Genomic DNA, 19,723 nt, shown 5'->3' with positions numbered 1-19,723 from the left:
CTTCACCAAACAGCTGGCCAGGTGTTCTGTTCACAACTGCTGCTGGAGGTGTGTTAGCACTCAGCTGGCTCTCCATAAAAGTTAGATGGCACAGTGTAGGAGACTATCATCTGGGATTTGTTTCAATGGAAACAAAATTATTCTCTGTGTTTTTTATGCTCTTCATGTGGGTTACACATGTCAGTTACGGCGTCCTCATGGCTGCGGAATTTGCTCCAAGCTGGAGGTTTTGATGATGTTTAAACAGAGACCAGTGATCACCATCAACAGCCTCTCCTATTTTGTTTGCAGCATTTTCTATCTCAATGCAACTGTAATTGACACACTTGAGAAGTTTCCATGGCATAGTAATTTTATTGATATTTTCTCAGCAGTTGTAGATTATTTTTGTAAATTCGGGCAAAGCCTGAATTGCTCAGATAACTGTGCTGTGTTCCTGGATATCTCTTAGACTTTGTTCACATTGTAACATCGTTGGTATTTAGAGGGCAGTTGTGATCATCAGCACTGTTAACTCAGAGCTGCACTTCATGCTTAGAGGGAGTTTCATGTTTGTGGGATTGTGCTGTTATATAGGTTTTGTCAATGCTGATAAGTTCCATTTTGTTTTCATTGTGGGTACAACAGGATATACAATGTAAAATATTAATGTCTTACATCTAGGTAGGATGTAAATAGATGAAGGCACTAGCTTGAACCTTGCATGTTATCATAAGAAAGGAATATTTCAAGTGTACATTTAGAAAGACTATTTCATATTTTTATTTTCACATGGTGTTTCCTTTTCCTGCATTTGGGTCACCTTTATCACCTATCTCTGTCTCCTAGAATGGTTTCTCCATAAAGGTAATAGGATGGGCCCTCAGCTTGTGCCCTGTCGCTCTTGCTTTGTTAAGGAAAACAGCCAGTGGCTTTCTTCAGCATCTGCAGCAAGCCCTCAGGAGCGGACTTCTATGCAGAAGGCTGTTTCTCAAGCAGCTTGTTTTGACCTTGATACTAAGGAAGCTAAAAGGCTCTTCCTAGACTTTTCCACTAAATGCACAGCCTTTATTTTGATAACTTTCCAATCTAATGAAATACAGACATCTCCATTTTCCAGAAGACCTGCAACTGTTCCCAGGTGAGCTGGTGCCCCCAGATTCCTAAGGGCAGTTTTTTAGGACAGTAAAAACCTGACACCAGCCAAGCCAGGCACTGGATGTAGCAGCAGACTTGGAGATACGATCTCTTGTGCGGTTGGAAAGCACATGATAGCTGTCTGCAAGCTTCTCCAGAGCATCCTCCCTCTTCCTGTCCCTTTCTGCTTGGGACCCGAGAGAGGCCTGTAAGGGAAGAGCAATGCTTGGCTGCAGCAGTGGTAGAGAGGGTGTTTGGTGGCTTCCCTTGGCAGGAGCAAGGCTGTTCAACCCTGCTGCTGGACAGGGATGGAAAGGATTTGAAGGGTGGCTGTAGGTGAGACTGACAGAGTGAAAAGGAGGCACGTGTGAGGCATAAGACACACTCACTACATGATATTTGCCAGCATCAGAGGATTCCTTACATGCATCTTTGTTAGAAATACACAAAAAAGCTACCATGCTGTTGCGAAACAGTTGTTCTTTAGTTTGCAATAGGGAGATTCTCTCAAGAAAGAGATTTAGAGCACTTTTTCACAAGCAGAGCAAAGCATGCGGCTTCCAAATCAAAGCTCTGAGGAAGCCTGAAAGTTTTCACCATACATGGGAGGAGTATGGTTCACTGAGCAGTCACTAGCAGGGCTGCCACAGGGCTGGTTGCTACTGTGCTGTGTGGCCCTGAAGGAACTGCATTACCTGGCTGATCTTCAGCTATCACCTACAGGGTTGCAGCCATAGTGATCCAAGGCTTTTAGTACGGTTATTTGAGAACTCAGCATTGAAAGCACTGTATGGAAGTTAAACTGCTCATGGATATTCTTCACAGGGTTTTCAAGACCATTCGCAATATTAATTTTTAGTTTCTGGTTTATTTTTTTTTCTGGAATATTCTAACATGATGTTACAGACATTATCTGGTGCAAATGACTGCTCTGTATCAGTCAGTCTCCCAAACACCTGTGCATAACAGTGAAATCTATAATTTTTTTCTTACAAAGTGTACTTTATCGAAATGGAATCACTGCAGCAAAACAGCACACAGTGAAAGATACAATCTCGTTTCCCTGCACCCAGGACAGGCTTGTTCCTTACTGAATCATTATTTAACTTTTCCTGTCCAGTTTTGTTTTAAAACGTGTCAAGTGATGAGGCTCAAATGCTGGCCTTTCACTCTTCTCTGTAGGTGTTCATCTTGTTACAGTTTGCCTGACACAGCTTACATTTCCTCTTTTTCTGTTTCAATTACCTCCTCCTCCACTTTTTATTTTGATAAACAATTCTTCTGTGTCTTCCATGTTTATGTCCTTTAAATATTTATTTGCTCCTCCTGTCTCCCTTTAGTCATTGCTCAGTACAGTTTATGTTTGGCTCTTAGGAGTTACCCAGTGACATAGGAAAATTTCCTCTTCAGTTAGGTATTTTTTCAGAGTTCAAGCAGCTATGTATATTTTCAGAACTATATACAGGGATTGAGATGTAGATGATGAGATCCTATTAATGTCCACAGCGGTTTTACTACTGACTGTTTTAGGGCCATGATTTCACTCAGAGACTCTCTGGACTTAGTCATATCTTCCATGAGGGTCCCTATACGGTAGCAGAGTCCAGGTTCAAAAAAAAAAAGGTGATTATTTGAGCACCGTGTTTCTGTCCTCAAAGGAGAAAATGCTGGATCAGCCTGTTTCCTCCTGTTGTTTGTGTGGCCAGGTCTCACTGTTTGCAAAGCATTAGCCACTGTGTAAGTAATGACATGAGACAAGGCTTTCTCTTATGTTCTGATTTAGGAAATGACCTTGCTTTGACCTCGCACTCTACTTGTGGATGGGACTGGAGGCTTCTTCAGTGACAGACAGCTGTCTCGCAGATGCTCATTTATTTTTATGAGGCAAACATATCAACAGAACTATATTAAGCATGTCTGCATAGCATCTCAGGGCCTGGGCAAAGTGAAGGTTTAGTTTGCCTGAACATAGACATTAAATACCATAGTTTTCCTGAAATATTTGTGTCTTAAATTCACATCTATTTTGTGTGCAAGTAGCTCAGAGGGCTGGGTTGCAAGCAACCTGATAAACCTCATCCTGCGTGATTTACAAACAGAAATTGTGTCAGGGCTTCATATCTCCTAAATCAAGTGAGAGCCCTTGTTTTCAGATGGTAAGCTACTATCCCAGCTTGCTCAGTCATGCCCTAAATACACTGTTTACTCATTTTATAAACCAAAATATTTGGAATTTAGTACCTAAAATGCTTGTCCAAAACATTTTATTAGAGCAAGTCAGATTGGATTGGCTCTGTGTTTACCACATTCAAGCAGCCTAATGACGAAGTGTTTAGAGTGAGAAGACAGCCTAGTGCAGCTGTGGCCAGGGCTGCTGCATAGTTCAGGATGGATGTTAACATTTGCCTCATGCTCCATGACTGATCCATCCAAACCCTCCCTTCTGAGAAATGCACCTCTCACTGTCCAGCCCCAGTCTTGCATTACCCATATTAGAACCAAGGTGGCAAACTGCTCTCCACTTAGACCAGTCACAGAAAGATTACTACATACTTTTCTATGACTATCCTACACTTGGAAGACATGAGGTTGGTTTGGGATTTTTTTTCTTTAAATTCCTGGTGGACTCAGTGAAGCACTGAAAAATCCTCTTTTTTATTATTCCAACTTCTTTGGAATACGCGTTATGATTGATAGAGAAAAGATTCAGTGTACTTTTTCTGGTAGGGTATCAATCCCCAGGAATAGAACTGTTGAGTAAATTTTCACAAAATGCTGGTAGTAATGATTTCAGCAAAATGTTCTGGTTTGACTGTAAATATTTTTTTAAATATTTTTTAGTTGTACATTATAATTAGGATTAAAGAAATGATAGATCAAAAATGAAGTTAAAACTCTTAACAAAACAATACTTCAATGCACTAAAAACAATATTTTGCTGTTTAATTTTGTTAAAACTTGCTAAATTCAGATATTTTGTTCCAATTCAGAACAAAAGCCACTGCAAAACCATCTTTGAAAATGTCCAGAATTACACATTTCAAGCAGCTCTACAGCATTTAGCAGGATTAGTTTAGCCTATAAGCAAAACTGCCCTGGTGGCAAATGACAGCTCTCCAGGCTGTATATTCTCCACAGAGGGATAATACCACATTTCTGCTTCTTTCAGGAATTCTTACTTAGTATTATGTAAACAATTGTTAGTCTTGTCCATAAACATCCCAACTAGACTAGGCAGAAGATTCCATGCTATGCCGTTAAACAAAGTAGTAGAGGCTCGTGTAACAAAATAGAAGGGACTTGGTGGGCTTAAAATCACTTACATAGGAGCACTTTGCCCTAAGTTAGTGTCCCAAGGAGCTCCCTGGGGAGCTCCAGCACCACCTTCACCCGCTTCCAGCTCCACCAGGCTTTGCAAGTGAATTAGTAGTTGCTAAAAGATCCTGAAGTAGAAGGAAATTCTCCCAGTACAACTGAGTTTTTAGGCCCAGAGAAATTAAATAAAGGGAGCAATATTTTTCCTGTAGAAGACTGGCATAAGAGGGAATGTCTTTGCATTTTTACTGTTGAGCCAGTGGTTCCACCCAATATTTTCAGTCATAAAAGCTGTGGTTTTGCCTTTGATGGTACACTGCAGAACATATTGTGGTGAATATCACAGCGCAGTTTTCACACTTCCAGAATAAAGTAATCCACAAATTTTATTCAACCATACCTGTAAAACTCACAGAACAGGGCTGTTTTAAGAGCAAAAGGCAGCAATAGTTGACTAAGCCATGCTGGGCTTCAATCTTAAAAGGCAATTGGTGAAACTTGTTGTCCTGATCATCTCAGTCTCAAGAAGGACAAGAGAAAAATGATTTCTTCATTGCGTCTGTTGGCTTAGGAACATCACAACAGCAAACACAAAGCAAACACTCTTTTAGTACTGGAATATCCAACAGGTAGAAAACATTAGGCTTGGTACTACTTGTCCTGTGCTAGGTAGCCAGTGCTACAGCAAGGCAGTAACTGCAAGGGAATCAAAATTGGACAGGACAAACAGTGATACTAGAGAAGTTTGATGGAGAAAATTCGACCTTCTTTGGACTGTATTTAAGAGTAGAGTTGAGGACTGTAGGTACCTGTATATCTTTTCTCTGTTGAATGCTTGTAAGTTGGAACTAAATTTTAAATATCTACTTTGTGAGAGGACAGAAGGCCAACTGTTCTTAACGGTTTTAAGCAACTTTAATTTAGTGCAAAACTGTATGAAACAGCCACCAGTTTCTCCCTTCAGGTCATCATAATCTTGAGACCTACTGATGAATGGTGTTTAGGGGACTGCTGAATTGTACAGCCAGTCCTCTTTTTTGTCATTTTGTAATAACGCCTGTTGCTAGAGCATAGGCAATTATTGCTTGTCAATAAGACTTAATTAAATTGTTGCTATTACCTGCAATAGTAGTAGTAGTAGTAGTAGTAATAATAATAATAATAATAATAATAATAATAATAATACATCTGTTCAACTGAATTAAATGTAATAAAAAATAGGAATAGGTTACAGTACAATTCAAGAAACAAATATTTCATTTCATGGATTATTTGGAAGGATAAGGTAAATAAATTTAAATAAAACATATGCTTTACATAAAGAAAAATTGACCGAGGTGCAGCTATGCAGAGATGTTGAAGGCTTTCAGTTATGGACAAGTCGTGGACAGATGTGTTTCCAGCTGTAGGTTTTTGGGTTTTGGAGGAAGTTCCATGCTAGCAACTGGCAGCACTTTCTGCTCCTCAATGAGACATTTATTCAGTTTGGTTTTAATGATTTTAGTTAAAACTGATTTATGGGATTGTAAGGGGTGTGACTTTTATTTTGTTGGTGTTATATATCACCATGGGATTTGGTTTATTGGATATCATTGCACATCTGCAGCTCACAGAGCTTGTAGTGGTGGTGGGGGGAAATGCATTCACCTGGGAGTTGTGCATATCTGTGTATATTCTGTTTAAAAATACACAAAACCTAAATTTTCATCTCTGCATAAGGGCATGAGGTTTAGGTGATAATCTGGCTGGGTCTGTCAGTCAGTACTTCTCTAATGACGGGGCTGAACCCACTGTCTAATTTCAGGCAAAAATCTAAAACTCACTTAAGTTCCTGCAATGCCTGTAGGGTATTTTGGCCAGTGAGAGAGATCCAAGTTAGTGTCCCAGTGTGGAAATGGTGCAAGGCTGCAGCTGCCAGAGGCTCAACTGGAAAGGAGGGAGCCCACTGAGCAGCTGCCACAGAGTTTAGATCTTCTGCAGCCTCTGCAGGCTGCTCCTTGCCAAACAAGGCCACTAGGAAAACACAGGGAGAGCTGAGATTACTGCACTGAGGATTTGTTTTCAGCACAGTTAGTATGATACCCATGTTTGCTCCTGACAACTCCCATATGATTAATTTTTTTTTTTTGTGGTCGCATTATACTTTATCAATCTGCCTTTTAATTCTCCTTGTTGGAAATTGAGCAGATGTACTTCTAAGGGGTATTGTGAGATTTAATTAACCTTTCCAAATAATTTGAGAGAATAGTGACTAGGCCATAAATAGTATAAATGGAAGTCCAGTATTAAATATTTATGATTAGTTTGGAGATGTTTGTTGTTCCAAGTCCCAACATTGACGAATACAAGCTACTTTAAAACAAACAAACAAACAAACAACTTTGTGGAAAGAAACACCCCGAGAAATCCCAAAGGAAAGTATTTGATTTCTTTAAAGACAATTGTGATGTTTTATGTAAAAGGGGGAAAAAGGAGAGGAAAGGGAGATAAAATGACCTCCTCTAGATGCTGGAGTCCTAAAAAACAATCTACACTCATACTGATTTTTCAAAGTGCCCTTCTACAAAGCAGTGCATCCTGCTCTCTGAATCTGTTTTTTTCTTTGCTGCAGCAGTGCTAGGGCTGAGTGGTAAAGTTCTGTTTTTAACAACTCTTTCCCCATCTCTAAAAGGTTCCATGTTTGGGGGCACAGATGATCTTCCTTCCAGAAAAATAACCTTCATGAAATTATATACATTTCAAAAGAACTGCACACAAAGCCCTTGTGTGACATTTTTGGTATACTTCTATCTTCAGATGTCAGCAGGATATTTTTCTGTTTTCCTTTGTGTTCTAATAATGCTCTGCTGATAAGATACAGCATGCAATGCTGCTCTTTAGAAGATTTGAGTATAATACTGTGTTCCTGCAGGAACAGAGTAATGCAAATAGTATTTCCAAGTAGAGCCATTGAAGGAAGATTATGATCTTTTTTGGGAAGCCTGTATTTCTCCATATCTCAGGTAGTTAGTCACCACACAAGTACTTAGTCTTCCAGATATACACAATGTGGATTTGAAATTAGAATCTAGTGCTCTGCTTTTGTCTACAACAGCCTGCATTAAAAGCAGAAGAAAATAACAGAAATAGAATTGAAAAGGATGTTGCTCACAGTTTTATGTATATATTCCATTTTCTATATCACTGGCATGTTCCAGGGCTACCTGAAAAATTTGAAATTGAGTTGCATGTTCCTGAGCCTGAGTCTTATTTTGCTCTTTTTCAAATCAAGGCTCGGTGTTGAGCTTTAGGGAGGTGAGGAGGGTAATGGATGAAATCTAAATCTGTTCTTTTATTTGCTGATTTATTTCTCCTGCTACAAATATTTTTTGATTGTGATTTAATTAAGTTAGCATAGTTTCTAACTCCCCCGATCTTGCTTTTTTTAATAATTAGTGCTCTGCTCCTGGCCAAGCAGGGATATCTCTTACTGAAAGGTCATTTTGAAAGGTGGGGGCAGGAGAATCATTTATAATCAATAATGCTTTTGCCAAACAACTCTGAGCAGATTGTGAAATCTTTGACATTATTCAAGTATTTTCACTGTGTGTTTTCCTGCAGGAACAGCTTTCTGTAAGGGGCAGTTGCTGGTGTCAGACATGCAGGAGGGTTTCACTCCCTGGTGTTGTGGGTCAGGGCAAAGCTTCAGGTAAAATTATCAAAAAGCACAAAAGGCCATAAAGACAAGTCAGTGTGGTACCAAACCCGTTGTCTGACGACCCATTCCTAGTTCCAAAAGAAAAGAAAAATTAAGCTTTCAAATACCAATTTTCAACCTGGTTCTCATGAAGAATGCTGCCTTCAAAATCAGTGGAGAGACAGTGGCCCACTCAGCGAAGCAATCAGAGCACCAGGTACTGCCCTGAGCCACCTCCAGAGGACTCTGGGGAGGGACCAGGCCCTTGTGCCACAAGGCAGCTAGCAGGTATTCATGCTATGTCTAGAGCTGTAGAAGGAACTATGTAGCTAGCACCAAATTATGAAAAATAATATTGCTTTAGTGCTATTGAAAAATGTTAGAACTGTGTTCAGCTTTAGGTGCCTTGCAGAGCTCACGAAATCTATCCCCATCCCCTTTTTAAGGCAGGATTTAGGCTAGAAGTCATTTAGTTACTTCAGAAGCCTATTGGAGCACACAAGTGCTTTGCTTGCATTTGCAACAAAGTCAGAGACACTCACAGGGCATGAACTTGCAAGCAACTGAGGTCATGAGCAAAGCAGAATTGTGCTGGACCTCAGCTAACACCTACAGAAAATCTTTCACCAATGAGACTCTGGGTCCCCATGCTGTTGACTAAAAGAGATGAGAGCAACACTCAAGTTTTGCACCTACGGTGTAAGTCTGAATATCTCACATACATCTCCACATGATCTGGAGATACAGGCAAAGCCCAGCTCCCTGCACTGTTGCTGATCCCTAGAACAGGCATGATGGAGACAGACGTGCTCCTTTGCTCCACGCTGGTCTTTCTCATAGACATGTATCTCATCTCCTGTGACTTAGCACTGATGCACCACACCATGGTTCCTCCCATGGGTGAGCTCAAGACAGGTTTCACTGCTTTGAGGATTTTGGTGTTTATTAAGTCTGATTTGCAGCTCAGTGCCCTTACCTAAGGTAGTTCATTAAGATGTCTGTAATACACCCTTCCTTGCTGGATCTTTCTCTACAAGAACATTTTATAGAGGACAGCTGTAAGTGGAAAAAGGTATCAGTCATAAAAGCACTAACTTAAAGTGTCCCATCCTCTGACAGGATCCAGCTGTCACCAAGGGAAGTGTGCTGTGGGACACATGCAGGGCTCTGGAGGGTTTCAGCCCTGGAAGGAGTGCGAAAGGAAAAGCTATTTCATTTTTATTTGACATTTGAAAATTGAGTCAATACCAATTTAAATTTGATGCATATGTTAGTTAGTATAAGACTGTAGGTAAAACCTTCATGCCTTGTAACACCAAATCTATATGCAAAACCCAGAACTGTGCTGCAAGTTAAATGGAAAATTACTTCTCTTGAAGTAGAAAAGTCAGCTTTTACTCCAGGTAAGTCTTAAGACAGAGAAAAGACCAACAAAATATAACATGCAAATTTAGAAGATTTTCTTCTAGTAGAGCTAAGAATTACTTTGGAGAGCAGTGAGAAAGGTACAGTTAAATAAAAATGTTTGGAAGTTATTCTTTGGCCAAAGAGATCTCAGAAGTAATACTTTGGCTCCACTGAAACCGATGGCTGAATGGAGTTTAACTTCACAGGGCTATCCAGTCACTAGATATGACAAGTTATTTTCCCCTTATGGTGATTCAGCTATACAATTTTAATCAGTATTGCAGTGAATAAATTAGTGTCTCTTCAATAAACTCCCCCTTTAAAGCTCCTGCAGGCCATAGTTTCACTTATTAAAGTTCTCATTGTTTTGGCTCAATATCCTGCTGAACTGATACAGTGTCTTTACATGTACATCAAGGGATGTCCCTAGATCATGGTAACTTACCAGTGTACATAGCTAGAGATGCACTGACTCTTAGTTTTCAAGTGAGACATATGACCAAGAAGTTCATTGGCTAAAATTTAATTTATATTTCCATATTTAAATCTCAACCATGAGAGTTTCAGAGAGGGAAGCAGTATTACAGTTTTATTTTCTTTTTTTCAGAAAATATACAGCTCATCTCTTATTGAGAAGGAACTTGTTTTCTTTCTTTGGAAAATGCTTTGAATATATTTTTCCCTTATCCCCTTTCCTTTCTGTACTTCATGGTTATTAAAATTAAAACAGCCCAAGAAGAAAAATTTCCTGCCTCAAATAAAGCCCTCTCCTTAAGCATTCACTGTTAAATAAAGTAAGCAGTAACATCCTCTTCTTTGGTGATCAGAGGTAGACAAACAGAAGTGGATAAGCTCTGTTTATTTGCATGTATCCTCAGCTGCCTCCACTTCTCTTTCTTACTACATTAATATCTGGAAATGGAAACTGTTTTTAATTCAGAGTAGCAGATGCTTCCTCTGCTCTTACAGGCTCCACCAGTCTAGTCTCTTCTGTCTCATGACACTAGGAATTATTTATTTCAGGAATAGCTGATTTGTCTGAGACAATGCAAAAATTCTTCATGACTTTGTGCTCATTGTTCCAGTTTATGTTTTCTGCCTCTGTCTGATGTTTAATTTAAAGATAAGTGGCAAACCTCACCTTTCAAACCAAATTTAGTACTGTTTAGAATGGGCAATAGTTTAACAGATGATCAGTAATTCTAATGAGTATTTTACCCTTATAGATGAGCCTCTCAGGGTGCCTACTCAAGCTACCTGTATGCTGCACTGAGGCCCCTGCGAGTGGTTGGAATGGGGATGGGTGAGCTGAGTTATTTGCACTTTCCTCTGTGCCTGTCGTGTACGTCCCCTGTCATTGGCAAGGGGTGGGCAGAAGAAGAGGCTGTTCCACAGCACCAGGCAGGTACCTGTGTGGGGAGAGCACAGCCCTGTGCTGAGCAGTGCAGAACTGAGCCACTCAGTGATCTTTCCTGAGGCTACTGAGCTCCCATGCTGTTGTTGCAGCTCTTTGGTAAGACCATCAGAGAAAAGGAATTAATTCAGAGAAGAACCCATAGAAAAAGGTCCTTGATAGAGATCCAATCATTTTGGAAGTGAGTGGAGAAATTCATGGTGATACATGTTCACTGATTCCCAAACAAGACCAAGCAAAGACATGCATGTTTGCTTGGTCACCTGCGTAGAAGTAAAGATCTTTAATTTTCAGGCCTCATCATCCCTGACACTGCAGCAGCTATTCAGATTCTGTCCATCTCTTCTAATGCTGCTGGAGGAGTCCCTCCATAGCCAGGATTTAGCAGGTTGAATAAGCATCCAGAACTAATTCAGATCATGCTTCAGCAAATTAATCTAATTATTTGACTGTCAGACACCCTCAGTGGAGCAGACTGGAGCCACTAAATACTCGAAAAAAAATCTCTGAAGTGCAGAAGAAAGGCAGTGTCCTACTCACTGTACCTGGAAGATGACAGAAAAGTCAGATGGAGCCAGAGCCTTGAAATGTTATGTGAAAGTGCCATCTCTTTTTAAGACTTTTACTGTTGTATATCACACCCACATTGCCCCAATCTCAAAATTACAAGAGGGGGGAAGAGCAAAGGAATTCCTATTTCCAGGTATATCTGGAATAAGGGAAATAAATCTTACCTCCTGCAATAACAGAATTGATAATAAAGCACAAAGGAGAAGGGATTTAACCTTGCACATTTTTTTCAGTATCATTAAAATGGATGTGCAGCATATAGTGCAGTAACTGACTCTTACAGTGGTATGTACAGTGGTGCAAGCAGGTAGGCACCTCTAGGGAGGCTACTTTGCAGGTTAAAATCAGGCACAGCCCAGACATATGGAAGTAATAAGGTAAGAGGAAAAAAATGTAAGAAAGGAGCTGGATTTACCTTTCTAGAGAATATGATTAATAGGTTCTTTGGTGGTAGGACTACAAAAAAATCTGGCCTATATTGCTTCTGCCCTCAAAGGGTTCAAATCAGGCAGTATTTGATGGTGGAAGATGGGGAGACCATGTCACCAACTCATGTACCAAGTTGTAATCCTGATTACAGGTTCCAGTTATCTTTTTTAGCAGCTGCTGTGAAGGTGGTGATAAGAGCAAGTTTTGAAGAGATTATGTTCAGAGCAGTTACAGGGCCACAACTCCAGATAAAGAGGCTGTCTTCTGTGGTGACGTAGTCTTTTCTTTAATGTTGATGTGGCTGCTGTAAACACATGGGGAGGAAGGTGACATGGCAGCCTGACAGGTCCACATCCCGTACCCGCCACCTGTACCCACCAAGGAGATGGCCACTGCAACAGTGAGCAAGGCACAGGGCAGAGGCTTCAGCAAAGCACCTGGCTGCACCACTGTGCCTTTAGCTGTTCAGAGATTGAAATGATGGGAAGAGGAGAGAGTGCTGCCATCCTGCCAGCCTAATCTCATGCCTGTACAGTGCAAATGAAAAGAGGCACTTTGCTAGTCTTACTAACCGAGCTTAATGGGATATGTACCACATAGATTATTCTCCAATGCCCAGCTGTCCAAGTGCTAGTAAAGCTTACATTGCTGTTGACATGGGTGAAGTATCAAAATAGCAAGAAATCCAAGTATCCCTCCACTCCCATTTAAGGTTTTTAGATCAGCTGTTCTGGACCTAGTTCCTTGCATCACTTTTTGAAGTACAGCAATGAACTATGTGATTTCATCATGGTATTTTCATTATTTGGAAGCTGAGAATTCTCAGCTTCTCAGCAGATCCATAATGCATGCAGGTGATAACAGAATCTCACTGGAATCTCAAGCTTTACCACCCAAAGTAGTCTTAGAACATTTCTTGTAGATGCATTCAAGAGCTGATAATGTGGGGACTTGAATCCTCTTCAGTGCCTGAATATTCTCCTAAAGGTGTTTGCTATGAAATCTCCAGCATTGGTTTTGATTAGTTTGAACCCAGCTCACCTCTGTAACTATTTTTTCTCTTGTTCTCTATTCATCTCAACCACAAAAAGTATTTTTCTCACTGTTATCATACAATTTTTACAAGAAAAAAAATTGTTTTTCTATTTTAAAGAATCCTTTTTTTTATTACTGATTGTTTGGGTCATTTCTTGAAAGCTTAAAGTATTTTATATAAATCACTTCCAGAGAGTGCTCATCAGTGGTATCTCATAAATGTTGCTACCATAAGCACAAAACAAGAAGTTAATTTACACAAGTCTAACCTGATGAGCTCTGGGACTGCTACATTCTCTTTAACCTTAAATAAGGTAGAGTTATTAATTTTATATAGTTTTAATTTTCACACTAACATTCTCTTCTGTAAAGTATAATAACCTTCCTGTTTGTAATATTGTAGTGCTTTAGTTAGGACTTCCTCTACAGAGGAGGGCATAGCACCTTGCTGAAGGGCTTACTTTTTGCATAAACAAGACAGACAGAAAAAGGGGGTACTAGAGAGTGGCATGATTTCCCAAAGGTCAGACTGCAAGCTGTCAACAGAGTGAGAAGTTGAATCCAAGTTGCCTGAACCTCATTCCAGTTCTGTATCCCATGACCATGCTTCCTCTTAATATGTCTCTATTCTTATTGTTCTTCCTTTATAGTTCGGGATCGGGTACGATCAAAAATGGAAAGAGATATTTTGGCAGAAGTGAATCATCCTTTTATAGTCAAGCTTCATTATGGTAACTATAATAAAATATAACTCATGTTTGTTCTGAAATTGGTTGGGGAACTGTAACTGGATATGTTATAATTTCATACAGATACCCCCTGTCTATTTATGACTCTCTCTCTAACAAAATCATAGAGACTACCTGTGTGAAAATCTTCATTTATGCTAAAGGAGAATTTCAGTATATGTAAGTTTTAGCCATTCCTCCATTAAGATACATTTGTCGTAAAGTCTAACGTGATGGATTGTGCTGGTGGGGTAGCTGGTGAGTCTATATCTGCCAACTCCCTCACCTGCTGCCAGGTATCATTTAGAAAACCACAGAATCTAAATAAAAAATATTTTTAATAACCAGCACCAGTCCAAATTTTAATATGTGTTTATATGAATGTGGTATCTTGCTGGAGTTATTTTCCTCCACCTTCCTCCACCTCACTGCTCCCTGAGGAGCCTCATTATTACTGTAAAAGGTCTTCTGAGGACATAATGGCTAGTGTGGGCTCCCATCTCATGCAAGTCTGGGAGCTTCTCTCTATGCCTAGACCTCAGTGCCTCCTAGTACCCTGTGCAATGTTAATTCATAGGTGCTTCACATGGAAAGGAATGTATTAGTAATGCATTGTTGTCTCCCAACCAATACCACTTTTTTCCCCACAATCAAAGCTCAATTGCTTAATTCTATACAGAAATTATTTTTTTTTTCTGTTCTCAAAGCGATGAAATGACAGGGAAGCTAACAGCATGAATGATACACTGCTAGTCAACAAGAATAATTCTTTGGAGACTTGATCTTGATTCAAACTTCCAATATCTCCATCCTTTTCTTATGCAGCATTTCAAACAGAGGGAAAGTTGTATCTAATACTAGATTTCCTGCGGGGAGGGGACCTTTTCACAAGACTCTCCAAAGAGGTAAGCTGGTAGATTTTAACTTTAGAAATGAAACACTCTCCTAGTTTTCAAGAACTCAGATAAAGTTGGTGGGAATTAAAAATGGCCTTGGGAATAGTCCTGCTATGTATATATAATAGAGCTGTATCATCTTAGACCTTTAAATGTGTTCTTTATTGTATCTGAATTATGCCGTAGCTAATGCAGCAGATAGTATGTAAGCATCACAGCTGTAGAAAAAAAAAAACGAAAACGCTGCTGCTAAGCTATTCTCATAGCACAATAGCCATAGAGTCACTGCTTACAAAATATATCTTGGATACAATGAGAAACAGTCAGAGAAATCAATCCCCAATACATTTTGCCCCAAACTAGGGCACAGAAGCACTGTAAAAACACAACTACTGCCAGCAGAAAGAGGTGGCCACTGATCAGGCGCCAACTCCTGCAGCAATTGTGCAGACAGCAGGGCATCAGCTAGGGGGAAGTGTTATCTCCTGCAGCAGCTGCTAGGAGCAGGTTGGAGGCCATGTACAGAGGCTTGGAGGCTGGCTATTGTACCCCTCGCTGGCTCCTCTCCTGCCTGCCTGGGGACACGTGCTGCTTCCATCACCTCCATGGGCTCCTATCCCTTCCCTGTCCTCCACAGCCCCTACCCTGGAGAAATGCTGCTGCTGGAGAAGAAAGTCAGCCAGGAAATAGTACAAACTTGAGTCTCACTGATGCCCCTAGATAGTGGCAGGTTCTCTAGGTTCGTTTAGTATTTGCCTGTGTCTCCAAATGCCTCCTCAAGCCAGTCATCAGTGTTGCTTGAAGCAGTGCATCCTCCTGCATTTAGCCTCACAGCCCTGCCACCCCCAGGAGCTTCTCTGTACCCTGGTGTTCTCTGTCACCAACATTATGTGCCCAGCCCTCAGTCTCTTCCCAGGATGAGGGGACAGGGGTGCAATCAACCACCTAACACACAATCTTTAAAGATAAAATAGGGGCATATCAGTTGTCATCTTTAGGGAAAGCTATGTTTGGTATTCTTGTATTGGGGAGTTATTGATGAAGTAAAAAAAACTGTGAGAACAATACTTTTATTGAAAAGTTCCCTAGCTTTTTTTCTTTTTCCATGTAATTCTTGATTTGGTGTCATGCTGCAAGGCTTGTTTGCTAATGTGATAAGATATTAGTAACAGGTTAATTACACTGCCAAATAATAATACTCGTGTAAGTACTTAGTACCTGGTAGCAGTTATTTTTAATACAAGTAAACAGAATAAAGAATATGAAAATATCCTGCTGTCAGGCTTTGTTGGGACACAGTGTACTGTCTGAGCAAGGGCCTCTTCAGCTTCATGGGAGAAGAGAGAAAAGTGATTCTTGACAGCAGAGGGCAGTTACCCATTCTGCACAGTAGGGAACTTGAAAGTGAAAGAGAACAGGTCAGATTGTGCACTGCTTTAAAACTTCACATTTTCCCCAAAGCTTTTCCAATGCAAAACACAGCCTCCTCTGCTTTATTCTATTAAGGACAAGTCCTCTTAACTTGACAGTCCTTTAACATATATCTCTTTTCAGTATTTGCAGCTCATCTTGTCTACAAGTACTTTGCCGCAGTTTAGTGGCAAGGCATCACAAGAGAAGAAGTTGTTGTGGGAAAACTTAGATTACTTGCAATTTTTTAATTACAGATTAGGTCCAACAGTATTGATTTCAGTGGAGTTTTAGCCACATCTCTTCTACTACAGGCTGTGTGCATGCAAAGCTTGTCTTTATCTCGCTCTGTCTTTCTGAGATTTAGATGAGTGTATCTGTATAGAATAGATTTTCCCCAATTCTACTGACTTCCTCTCATCTACATAATTTATTTTCAATCTTATAAGTAATTTAAATTTATTTTGATAATTAACACAGTTTTTGTGTTCAGACCACTTAAATTTTTAGTCAGAGTTTTTGCTTCTGTATCTTTTTTCTTTCCAGACTTTGCAGTGATATTCTTAATTAAATTATGTGACATCTGTTCTCTGAATCCTCTCTTTTTGCTCTCACCCGTCTGCAGTTTCTCAGAACACTCAAGTAGTGGCTACCCCTTTCCAAGAGCAAAGATTTAATTTTAAAAATAAGCTTAGCAACTTCTACAGTAGAAACTTTCCACTACATAAGATACGTAGATTTTTACTGAACTGACTCATTTTACTTCTGTCATACAGAGTATTCACACTTGTGTATCCAAATCTATCAGCTTCCATTTTCTGCATTATTATTACAGTATGTATTGACATTTCGTTAAAGAGAACTTAATAACATCCAGTATAAGGGATTTCTTGCAGTCTGAGTTTTTCTGAGCTTCATGTTTTTTCAATTACAGAAGTTTCTTCCCACCTAAAACAGAGCTTTCAATGTTAGCAGTGTCCATATCAGCTATAGAAAGGAAACAACTACCCTCAGTTTAGACCTAATCAAGCCCTGGGTGTTAAACTACACATCACTGCTTAGGGCACCTGTGCTGTGATTCCCTGAACCCTCAACGCATGGTTATTTTTAAACCATCTCTGAGTCTCTTCATTCCATGTATTCTGCTCAGATCTGGAAGCATTTCACTTCCCCAAAGATGTTACCCCATGTTATGCTGCAGGAATTTGGTAATCAAATGCCAAAATTTTGACAAATAAAGAGAGATGTGAACAATAAGGGCTGCACAGAACATACTGAAATTTGTCATCTATTTCCAAAGGCCAAGGAGTTAGAACCTTATTCATATTATTGTGACAGAATGTAATCTAAATAGATCAAACAGATCTATATGAATGAGAGCAGCATGTTTTAAGAAACAGAAGTATTTGACAAATCGAGTTTTGTTTCATGAGGAGAATCTGGTAACAGTTGTGAATATGAACTTGGACAAATTATGGAAAATTGAATCTCATATGATAGTCCTTCCGAGTTAGGCAATTCCTTCCCCTTGTCTGTTTAACACAAACTAGCCCACCACTGTCCAGTAAATAGACATGTTCTTCTCTTCCTTCTTTCTAGGTGATGTTTACAGAAGAGGATGTCAAATTCTACTTAGCTGAGCTGGCCTTGGCGTTAGACCACCTCCATGGTCTTGGAATTATTTACAGGGATCTAAAACCAGAAAAGTAAGTCAATGAGAAAGAGCAAATGAAAACATAAATATGTGAAGTATTAGATTATTTCTGCTCCTCATCATCCTAGTAAGTCAAAAGGTGCCAGGAGCTCTGCCTTCCGTCTTGTATCTGCGACTCTATACATGAGACCCTCACCATCAAAAATAGGGTCATTCTATCATATCATTTTAGCACAAGGCCAAATACTTTGACTCTATGCCAGCATGACATGGATTTTGTGTGCCTGGCCTTCAGTTTGGTAAAGGATGGGATTCGGATCTCTATCCCTTAAACTTCAGAAACATCGTTCTCTATTTGCAGCATTTAATATGGCCTTCCCCTCGGTGTGGTATGAAATGCTCAAACCAACTCACTTCCAGCTCATATAAAATATGTTGTGACATAATTCAGTTTTATTGTAGCCATTGTTTAAAGTAAATTAGCATCTCTGAAAACTAGTGTGCATTCTAGCTCATGGGAGACATGATAATCAGGATCTTAAAAACACTTTAATAAAAGTAATCCAAAATATTTTCCCCAAAATTTTTCTTGTTTGTACTTGCAGATATTTTGTCTTCCTAATATAATGCTATAGAGGAATTTTTCTTTGCAGTACAACAGTAGACTAAATGACACCTGTACTGTCACTGGGCGGGGCATGATACTGGTTTTATTCCATTCCTCTTGCCTGGTACTTTGCCTGCACCTTCTGTGCCAGCTCCAATAAAACAGGCTGAAACATTTCAAAGTTACCATCCTTTTTAATGTAATGGTCACCATCATTTAAAAAAGATGACCACTGAGAGCAGTCTGCTGAACTGTTGTTCACACTTCTGTATAACAGCAGAGCAGCCTTTTCCTTCTCTGACATGAAGTTTAAAAATATGCAGCTCTTCCCTTAAAATAGAGTGCTATTGCTTTCACACTTATGGCCAAAATAAGTGACTGAGAGTAATGGAAGGTGCATTTTGAAGGTGAGAAGTTGAAGGGAAGGAGGTTATTTATCTACAACACTGTACAATGGGATTTAAACTATAAATTCAATTTTATGTTTTGGCTACAACAGCAATATAGTGGTAGTACTATGTGAATCCATACAGTTGTACGTAACCAGAGCTCTCAGTCCTTTGGACTGGAGACCATTTCACAGGTGACTGAAAGTTGCAGTCTTGCCCTGAAAACCAGAGTCTTTGGCAAAAGAGGGAGTCATCCTCCAAATCAAACCACTGGAGGGATGAAGGTACCAGTTTGTCATGTAGTATGAAATGCAGATAGACAGAATTCTGTTGCTGACACTGCCATGTACTGTTGCATTGTCTGCCAGCAGCTTTTATGTTTCAACTTTATTCTGAATTACTGTTTTATTCTTTCAGCATCAACAACCATGCATATTACAGAATAACTCAAATTATAGGCTTTCAGTTCTAAACTTTGTTTCTAGAGACTGTTAGTATGATTCATGCACTACTTTTCTTTCTGATGTTAGATGAAGCTGTTTTTCAAATTAAGACATGATACATGAAGCTGCTATTAGAAGACATCCAAATATGAGCCTGTATATTCAAATATAAGTCACAGCGCTGTTACATTTATAGGCACATGCTGTAATTTCTTGCTTTAGAAGTTAGAAACTGAAGAGAAAATTAAGTGTGTGTCAAAACTATTCACTGCATTTGAGATACTGAGAACCTGATTTTTCAGTGTTCTCAGTACTATGTGTCACTTTGCATTTCAAAGCACATCCTTCACTGACTTCAGTTGTAAGTGAGAGCACTTAAAATTTCTGCAGACCAAACTGCAGTATCTCAAATCAGGGATCAGTGAATTGTAAAATTAGAGCTCAGCCGGAAAGGAAAGTGTCCCTGATTTGCCATTGTTGCGTAGAAACATGTCAAAAAGGCAAAGATGGAATCCAATTATCTGTGCATTTTCATTTGACCTGAGACCTGCCTTCACTGTACAAGTCTGCTAAAATCCCCGGTGTTATCTGTTCTGCCAACTGACACAAGAGTTTTCTGGAAGAAAATTAGTTC

General features: G+C 39.6%; 1 protein-coding gene across 3 annotated transcripts in view; it reads left to right on the top strand.

Moving 5' to 3' along the window:
• Nucleotides 1–19,723, top strand: part of RPS6KA2 (ribosomal protein S6 kinase A2) — a 297,537-nt gene that overhangs the window by 204,985 nt on the left and 72,829 nt on the right. For all 3 annotated transcript variants that reach the window (XM_069852241.1, XM_069852243.1, XM_069852242.1), the window contains 3 exons: nt 13,613–13,693; nt 14,516–14,595; nt 17,596–17,702. In XM_069852241.1, the coding sequence (XP_069708342.1) occupies nt 13,613–13,693; nt 14,516–14,595; nt 17,596–17,702 (268 nt within the window). The remainder of the gene's footprint in view (nt 1–13,612; nt 13,694–14,515; nt 14,596–17,595; nt 17,703–19,723) is intronic.

This window comes from Phaenicophaeus curvirostris, chromosome 2 (genome assembly GCF_032191515.1).
Source record: "Phaenicophaeus curvirostris isolate KB17595 chromosome 2, BPBGC_Pcur_1.0, whole genome shotgun sequence".
Taxonomy (NCBI): Eukaryota; Metazoa; Chordata; class Aves; order Cuculiformes; family Cuculidae; genus Phaenicophaeus; species Phaenicophaeus curvirostris.
Note: the sequence above shows the minus strand (reverse complement) of the source record. Positions and strands in the feature narration are given on the sequence as shown.